At 40.2% G+C, this 8,696-nt stretch overlaps 1 protein-coding gene across 3 annotated transcripts; it reads right to left on the bottom strand.

Annotated features, from left to right (window-relative positions):
• Positions 1-721: 721 nt before the first annotated feature.
• On the bottom strand, positions 722-8,647 carry LOC109533448 (coiled-coil domain-containing protein 170). 3 transcript variants are annotated; one of them, XM_048661747.1, is made up of 12 exons: positions 8,199-8,647; positions 5,753-6,054; positions 5,492-5,699; positions 5,292-5,432; positions 2,917-3,088; positions 2,695-2,867; positions 2,439-2,639; positions 2,234-2,377; positions 2,084-2,167; positions 1,493-1,765; positions 1,263-1,441; positions 722-1,209 (listed from the first exon to the last, which is right to left on the bottom strand). In XM_048661747.1, exons 1-12 carry the CDS (start codon positions 8,286-8,288, stop codon positions 861-863), a joined length of 2,316 nt encoding a protein of 771 aa, XP_048517704.1. In that variant the 5' UTR covers positions 8,289-8,647; the 3' UTR covers positions 722-860. The 3 variants fall into 3 exon arrangements, with proteins under 3 accessions (XP_048517704.1, XP_048517706.1, XP_048517705.1); XM_048661749.1 differs by lacking the exon at positions 8,199-8,647 and adding an exon at positions 6,107-7,854; XM_048661748.1 differs by lacking the exon at positions 2,084-2,167.
• Between the last annotated feature and the right edge of the window lie 49 nt (positions 8,648-8,696).

Below are 8,696 nucleotides of genomic sequence, written 5' to 3'. Positions count from 1 at the left end.
AAATGTGATTAACTAAAGTTGTAGCTTGTAAAACTGCAGTTTAAACATTTAAGCAAAAACCAATAGCTACGAACGTATTTAATGAAATTGAGACTTGATTAACTTGCAAACTTTTGAAAAATACTCCCAAATTCACATAATAAGCTCTTTTCAGACTTCTCTTGCTTGATAACTTTGGAAAGCAATTCTTGATAAACCCTAATTAACCACTTAATTTCAAGCAATATTTCCGTTACATTAACTTCAAAGGTCAACGGAATCCAGGCTCGTTTACGTATCTGCTTCAGATACATTTCGGAAAATTACGGATCACGTAAAAAAGCAATTAGAGCCACCAAGTGAAGTGAATCACCGCTGTATCTAAAATGATTTGCTCATAATGCGACGCTAAAACTGACTGAGATCACACGTATATTCAGAAACAATCATATAGTTGTTTTCTTAAACAACATTTTAATTTACTATAACAAGCCATGCCAAGATTACAACCGCAAGCGCAAAGTTCAATGTAAAAGTGTGCAGCCAAACACATTAATCAATAAGACCATATTTGAACTATTCTCTAAAGCAAGCAACTAAGTAAATATAAATAATTGTTCAATTATCACCATTTATCCATCAAAGTTCTTCAACAATTGATCATATTTAGATCATCATGTAACATTTACGTCTGTTCAGGTTGGGAACACCCTGTAGGTTTTCACTGATTAATAGAAACGTGTTCGTTCAAGAGCGTTTAATTTCATATGTCCCTTACAGAAAAGTGTGGCAGTGATTATTAATACTGATCTAATGGTGTCTTCATTAGTAGTCAATTAGTTAAAAAATCAACAATTCCAACGGCCCTTAAGAGTAGTCCGTCAAATCCTCCCTTGTCTCTTGAAGAGATCCTCGTCCGAATTGTCCAGATCCGCGCCATCAGCGTACCCAGAATCGTCGTAACGCGAGCGATCCGGAGTCCTGGATATTCGGGATCCCCCCGTTGGAGACCTTGCGGTTAACCGGAGCACTGGATCGTCGTATCGTCTGGAAACCAACGTGAAGTCATGATGGGCATCCACCAACTTCTGCAGCCTCGACACCAACTCATAGTCGGGCATTGGCAGCACAATTCCTAAGATTTTGGCCACCGAATGCTTGAAGCTTTGCAGCTGCGACTCTCGTCTTTGCACCTCAATTAGTTGGTCCTTCACTCGCGAGATTTCATCTCTGGATTAATTCAAAAAAATAAGTCTGTGGTTTTAGCATTGCAATCGCCTCACCTCAACAGCTGCAGCGAATGCTCGCTGATGTTCCTCTCCTGATCGATTGTGTCTCCAGTTTGGCGTATTTGGTCCTTCAAAATCGTCACTTTCCTATTGTACTTTGTTCTCAAAGTTTCTGAGTCCATCAGCTTCTTTTGAAGCTCCTCGATTTTCCTCCCTCTCTCTAGCGCGGTTATCTAAATTTTCCCTGCAATGTAAACTAGATTGACCCGTTGGTTGTTGCTCACCTTATAATCAGCTGCTTCAGAGAGCTGACTGTTCATTTCGCGTATTTGGCTCTTGGCTTCACTGAGCTGCAGCTGCAGCCGATCCACCTGCTTGATCAGCTTCTTAATCCTAGCGTTGGCTTCATCGCGTTCGCTTTGCAGCAAGCATTTGGTCTTGGTGTTGTCTTCCTGAAGCGACAGCTTCCGACGCAGAAGGTCCAGGTGGAGGTCTTTCCTTTGCACCTGTTCCCTTAAAGTCCTGACTCTGCGCTGAAGCTGATAAACGAGGGCGGTCTGAAATTGAAGAAGCATTTAATTGATGGTTTGTGCACTTGAAGATCAATGACTAGGTATGCAGAATATTGAAAACAGCATTAGCTGTTTTCAGCACTGCACATGAAGGTGGGTTGAGTGTGCTGAATAATTTAATACCAGTTTTTTTACGTGAAATAATCAGTTAGCTTTTGTTAAGAGGAAGAGTCACTGGCAGGCCCAAAGTGTCGGCATGTTTGGGCGCTCATTGGCTTTTTTACAGCAGCTTCTTAAGAGTTTCCAGTGATTAACCAGATATTCAAATGATGAAATGAGTATAAGAGTAGATGAATGTCTTACATCGCGCAATGGGACGTCATGGAAAGATCGTTCCCGTCTCAAACAAGACAGTCGAGGTAAAGTGCCGTATCCGCAGCAAAGCAGCTTTTGAGAGAAACGAAAAATCAACTACAGAATCCAAACTAGCTGCTAAGGAAGTGGAAACTTTACCTTGTCCACTAGTTTGTCGCCTTCCAGTCTGGATAGTTGCTCAGCTCTGAGCAGCAACGACTCCGTGTGCAGATCCACGCCAATATCGTGCGAAATTTCATCCATATTTAGGGCGCGAGCTAGTCGTTCCAGGAAATTCATAAACTGAAAGTCAAGCAATTTATTTTTACCAAACTGATGTTAATTAAACGGGGAAGGAACTCACAGTGCATTTGTCCCTTTTGAGTGCATCCCTGGATAACTCGCAGGAATTAATGTCGACATCCGCTTTATTCAATCGAGCCTCCAGGTGATTTTTTTCGTCTTCCAGCAGGCGAGCTTTGGAATTGGCCTGGTCGCAAAGCGCTATTTGCCTGGAAAGCTGCTGGGTTTCATGCGCCAATTTTTCCCTCAGGCTTTCAATTTGCTGCAATCCACAGCGCAAGTGAAGAATTGCAAAACCCCGCTATTTCACAACTTACCGCAGTCTTCTCTTTGTTCTCGGATAGAACTTCGTGCAATTTTTCCTTGATGGTCATCTCGATGGAGTCAACAAACCGAGTAGGAGTGCTCAACTGTATAGCCAAAGACTCCAAAGTATGCTTCTGTTCTGCTTGCAATCGCTGGACTCTGTCGTCCCTCACCTTGATTTCCTCTAAAAAACCATCAGTCAATTTTAGTTCTTCTGTTAGGGGAAGTTTTACCTCGCAGTTGACAAATCAAAGACTCCTGCTGAGCGATATTTCCACTGGCTGAGCCCAAATTTCTGGTTGAAATTGACAGTTTTTCTTTGATTTCGTTAAGTTCTCGTTCGGTGACGCGATGCTGCATTTCAAGGGCTTCTTTTTCCTGCCTGAGCCGATCGATTTCAAGTATCTGAACAAGAGCCAAGTTATTTAATTGTATTCACTTCGTTTGCAACCAAGTACACAATTCTAATAAAATTGCCTGGATGATTGATGCCTTCACCTCACGAAACTTTCAAGTCTCTATCTCTCACTGCTCTAAACCATCGAGTGTTCTAAAGAGCCTTTGGTGACTCAAAAATGAGACCTCCAGGGGTGCAGATTTGACGCTTGAATGCAAAACCCTCTTTTCCTCTCGCTTTCATTGGGAACCTCAAATGCGTCTTAAAAAACTAAGGAAGTTGGCACCAAAATTAGGGCAATTTAGAAAGAAAGTCGCTGGTAAAGTCACACATTTCCCGAGTTGCTTCCAAAGTCGTTTTTGTATCCTAATTAGAATCTTCCTCCGAATATCGTGCTTTCTTTTCAATCAGTGAAGCCAAAATTTTAATATTTTAACAGAAGAATGAAAAGAAAACTGAAAAATTAGACTGAGAAAATTCTTCGCGAAGCTACACAATTATACAGCTTCTCCCAATTTTTAACAACAATTTTATGAAAATCGGCCAATAAATATAACAAATGAACAATTGCTACTGGAACCATTAAGCTTTAAAAATAGCGAAAAACTCGAGAAAAATTAGGCGGAAATCAAATTTTGCACTATTAAAAAAATAAAAAATTTGCAATATCAGCATAGCAGAAAAAACTAAAAACACTTTAGCAAATGAATGTTTCACAAAATTTAAACCTAGGATTGACAAGTTAGACACGCCTAATGTAATTTACAAAATAGACTGTTGGAATTGTGATAACACATACATACGTCAAACAGGACAATATCTAAAGAAAAGAATATACGAACATAAGTATAGCCTAAGAAAAAATAACGAAAATGGTACAGCATTAGCACAGCATGCACAACAGAAGTTGCATAATTTTGATTTTGATAACACACAAACTATCTGTTATTTTATAAAAACTGATGATGGTGGAAAGCTTTAGAGGTTGCGAAAAACTCGAGAACATTAAGGCGTAAATCAAATTTTGCAGTATTAAAAAATCAAAGTTCCTGTATAAAGTGCCCTTAAAAGAAAACTTTCAGCTTGTCTCAATTTTAATCAACAACTATGAAAATCGTCCGCTGAATGTGACCGATTTAGAATTGCTACTTGAACCATCAACTTTTAAAAATTGCTCAAGACTGGAGGAAAATTAAACGTAAATCGACTTTTGCAGGATTCATAGAGCAAGAGTGTCTCTATAAAGTTTCCTGAAAAGCAACGTTTCACCTTTTCCCAATTTTTAACAGCAAATTTATAAAAATTGGCCTCTGAATCTGTCAAATGAACAATTGCTACTGGAACCATCAAGATTTAAAAATAGCGAAAAACTCGAGAAAAATTAGGTGTAAACCAAATTTTGCGGTGTTAAAAAAACCAAAGTTCCGATATAAAGTGGCCTTAAAAGAAAACTTTCAGCTTTCCTCAATTTTTATCAGCAAATTTATGAAAATTGCTTAAACTCGAGGAAAATTAGGCGTTAATGTACTTTTGCAGGATAGATAGAGCAAGAGTGGCAAAAGTTCCTCTACAGAGTACCCTTAAAAGCAACGTTCTAACTGGTCCCTTTAGCAATTTTTAATAAATCGCACATTAAATGTGATTAACTAAAATTGTAGCTTGTAAAACTGCAGTTTAAACGTTTAAACAAAAACAAATAGCTACAAACGTATTTACTTGACTCAAAAATGAGACCTCAAGGAGTGCAGATTTGACGCTTGAATGTAAAACCCTGTTTTGCTCTCGCTTTCATTGGGAACCTCAAATGCGTCTTAAAAAACTAAGGAAGTTCTCACGAAAATTAGGGAAATTTAGAAAGAAAGTCGGTGATAAAGTCATACATTTCCAGAGTTGCTTCCAAAGTCGTTTTGTATCCTAATTAGAATCTTCCTCCGAATATTGTGCTTTCTTTTCAATCAGTGAAGCCAAAATTTTAATATCTTTACAGAAGAATCAACAAACAGAAAACTGAAGAATGAGACTAATTGCTTCGCGAAGCTACACCACTATGATCTATGGCCAAGCACATATTCATCGAAAGCTCTAAAATGTTTACTCAAAGCAGTGAAAGCATCATATATTTTTTGGAAGCTGTTCTTCCCGAGAAAAAGCGTTGACCAAGTTGAAGCACTCTAATATTACCCACATATTTCCAGTTACTCTCAGACTTACCTGGACAGCCGATTGCCTCTGTATGCACTCCTTGTCAGCTACAGCTCGCTCAAAGTTTTCCCTGCATGTTCTCAAGTCCACTTCCACCGATCCCAGAGTGTCGTTTATATTGTGCGCCTTACTTCTCAATCGCGAAGTTTCCTAATAAAATCAACTGGAATTTAGTACTTTTACGCTGTTAACTTCATAGATTTACTTGCCTGAACCAGTTCTGAAGCCTTGTGTACCAGAGCCTCGGCGGAGATGCTTGAAGTATCTACAGCGTCTACACCCAAAGCCCCAGACAGCCGTCTGACGAAGTCTTGGAACTGCAATCTGGCAGATTCTTTCTTTTGCTCTTCTGAGCTGAGCTCGATTTCCAGGTGTCTGACTTTGGATTCAAGTTCTTTCGCTTTTTCCTCGCTGTACCTACAACCGAGGCAGCAAAAGGTGGCAACTAGACAGAGGGATTGGGGACAAACCTGATGTCTCTCTGGGCAGACTGGAGGGAAATTTCGTGTCTTCCTTGGGCGGCAAACAGGTTTCGCTCTCTTTCCTCCAGCTCGTGAACTCGCTTCTTTAAGGAAGAAATTATGGCATTTTGCCGCGCCGCCTGCTCTCTCAGCTGCTCGGCTTCCACTTGCAGCTCCAAGCAATGCTGGTCCCTGCTTCGGATCTGCGACCTCATTTCTTCCACTTCTTGAGTCAGCCGGTCTCGTTTATACTGCAAAGCGGCCAGCTCGCTTCTAAGCGACGTGGCCACGTCTACTTCTTGATCTTCCATCTAGAGGCCCACATGAATTGCTTTTATTACGGATTTTACTGGTAAAGCTTACCGACTAAGGAACTAAACCACATAACGCTGCTGCAGCAGAGCTGCATGGTGGAACGCAAATGCCAGCTCAAAAATAGGGAGATTGCGTGATTAGCGATCATATAAATGCAAAATTATTCCAGTTTTACAATCGATACATTTCAATTTTGCATTTGATGCAGTTCAGGTCAAATTAGATGAGATTTTTTGTCAAATATTTGATGAAACAAAGGTATGAAATACCTACACATCTGAGTGAATTAACTGAATGGAATCGAGCTACGGTTGAAAGAGGCCGGATGGAACTAACACTGATAAACAATCAGGGTCTATACCGAAGCCATTCAGAATTAATGGCATCATTTAGTGCCATGGCACGAAACCCATTTTTTCACATTATCTTGGATATCTACTATTGATTTTGGCAGCAAAAAATTCACTGATCTAAAATGGATCTAAGGTGTGGTTGCTGCAAAACTGCATCATCCTGTATATTGAGCACCTACAGCGTTTGAAGGCATTTTGCCTGTATGTAGTCCAAAACTCAAAGAGAGCAAAAAAGAAGTTCGACTGCATGATTAAAAAAGGAGAAGGGTCAAGTCTCAATTAATAGGCGCAACTGTTGGGGGCGGGGCGTGAGTTTGGCATTTAGATTGGGAGGGGAGGGTTAGGACTGGGTAACTCAGTGAATTTTTACGAGTTGGCGCAATGCTGCGCAAATGGCATGGTGCGCCAGCCCAACGCACCGGCGCAGTCACTGCAGTCACTCAGTTCCATGGCTGGAAAAACGTTAGTTTTTTTAGTTGTTTGGAGTGTTATTCCGGCCGCGGGTCTCGTAAAGGTTTAATCTACTTTAATAAATAAGTTATCTCTCTGAGACTCATTGGCCGATGCGTTACAACCCATTAACTCATAACACCCAGAGAGCGCAACAACTCAGCACAGTGTTACCGAGGCCTACTGTCCGTAGTCAAATTTGATCTAGTGAATTACGTTTTTGAATTTTCGACCAACCAGAAGCATAAGCGAGTTTTTTGCGAGTAAAAGTTGAGCGGAGATCTTCGAGGACGACAGAGATGTTTTTTGGCAAGCACTAATCAATTGACAAGTTTTCAGTGCTTTTTGCCTAGACATTGGTTCAAGAGAAGTTAAATCTAAGTTGCGGCTAATTAAAAAAAATCATTTCTGCCCGCAAAGCGACTGAGATGGCTTGATGCTGAATCATGCATGAAAGAGCGCACCCATTTCCTCTCGGGATGGGGAAAGTTTTGCTTTTGAGCCGTCATCAGGCAAGTCGCAACTCAAATTTGAAAGAGACTGTTCGTAAATTGCGTCGGAATTTTCCAAAAATTCAGCTCGGCCAAACCGAGTGAACTAAAACGTAGTCAAGAAGTGTTAGCCAAGAAGTGTGTTGGAAAGAGCACGCATTAATCTGTGGATTTTGAAAGTTTTGTCTATCTGCGATATTATCGAGACCCATTTGAGGAACCTTCCAACTTGGGCTGCGACTGTTTCTTCGTAAACTGCACTTCAAAAATGTAAATCTGCTAAACTAAGCAAGATTAAACCAAGTGGAGAGTGAGTATGAAAGTTTCGTCTTTGCACCATCATCAGGAATAAAATAAACGCAAAAGTTAATTAATCAATTCCTGCGAATCTACTGGCGATGGAACGAAAAACACTTTCAACTGGCCCCTTGACAAGTTTTTCTAAAAACCAGTGTGAACTAAACCACTCTGGTTTAGAGCCAAACATACTCTGATTTAAGCCTGAGTAACTCATTGAATTTTCAGGAGTTGACGCAGTTATAACTCATTAACTCAGCAACAACTCAAAAGCGCAACTCAACACAGTGTTACCCAGGCCTAGTTGTGGGGGGGAGGGGGGTTGGCACGGCATTCTCTTTCCAACACTGATTTAAAAATGTTCCTTGTTGCTCTTGTAAAGGGAGCTTCTCAGCATTCGCTTACTCAATGCTTGCCAGTTTAGCTTGCAAATTTTTTGCTTCATATTTTATTACGTTATTGATGAGATGAAAGCGTTTCAAGCTAATTACAGGAAATTTAAATACAGCTTTAGTAGCAACAGAAATTTCACTTTAATAATATAAATACCTTATCGGATTTGCACAATATCCGAAATATTTCCCAATCCTCTTCGGTGTTTCCAACTACTATCGAATCAGCGGGTTCTTCCGGTTCCATGTTGCCATTGCATGGCAAACATTTGTTTATTTATAAAAAACACTGAAAACTCTTAGGCGAATGAACATGTGGAGTAATGGAAAACCTCTGTGTTTTCCATGAAATGCAATTAAGTCACGACAGGCATTCGAAAAGGTTAAATCGATATATCCAAGGAGGATTGGAAGGGCTCAACAATGGGGATGGGACTACCTGAAAGCACTTTTATCTACTATCGAATTTTTTTTGGGGGGGCACTTGAAATCAAGCTCTTCAAATTGGGACAAAGTCTAATTAAATCATTATGCGTTTTGTGTCGAGTATGTGGAAATCGCTTTATTTCAATGTCTGTCTGTTCACTCTAGATTAATGAGGTGTTTTCGCGTCCAACTAAACAAAAATCAAGTGCATGAGCAGGTGCTAGGCTTG

The sequence above is a fragment of the Dendroctonus ponderosae genome, unplaced genomic scaffold, assembly GCF_020466585.1.
Source record: "Dendroctonus ponderosae isolate FM_Combo_2020 unplaced genomic scaffold, Dpon_F_20191213v2 Dpon_F_20191213_1, whole genome shotgun sequence".
NCBI classification, from domain to species: Eukaryota; Metazoa; Arthropoda; class Insecta; order Coleoptera; family Curculionidae; genus Dendroctonus; species Dendroctonus ponderosae.
This window is presented reverse-complemented; position numbering and strand designations above follow the sequence as displayed.

Coding starts and splice junctions, on each gene's coding strand:
- LOC109533448 (XM_048661747.1), bottom strand. CDS start 8,288: ATGGAACCGGAAGAACCCGCTGATTCGATAGTAGTTGGAAACACCGAA. Junction 6,055..8,198: donor TATTGTGCAAATCCGATAAG/GTATTTATATTA, acceptor GTGGGCCTCTAG/ATGGAAGATCAAGAAGTAGA. Junction 3,089..5,291: donor AGAGGCAATCGGCTGTCCAG/GTAAGTCTGAGA, acceptor GCTCTTGTTCAG/ATACTTGAAATCGATCGGCT.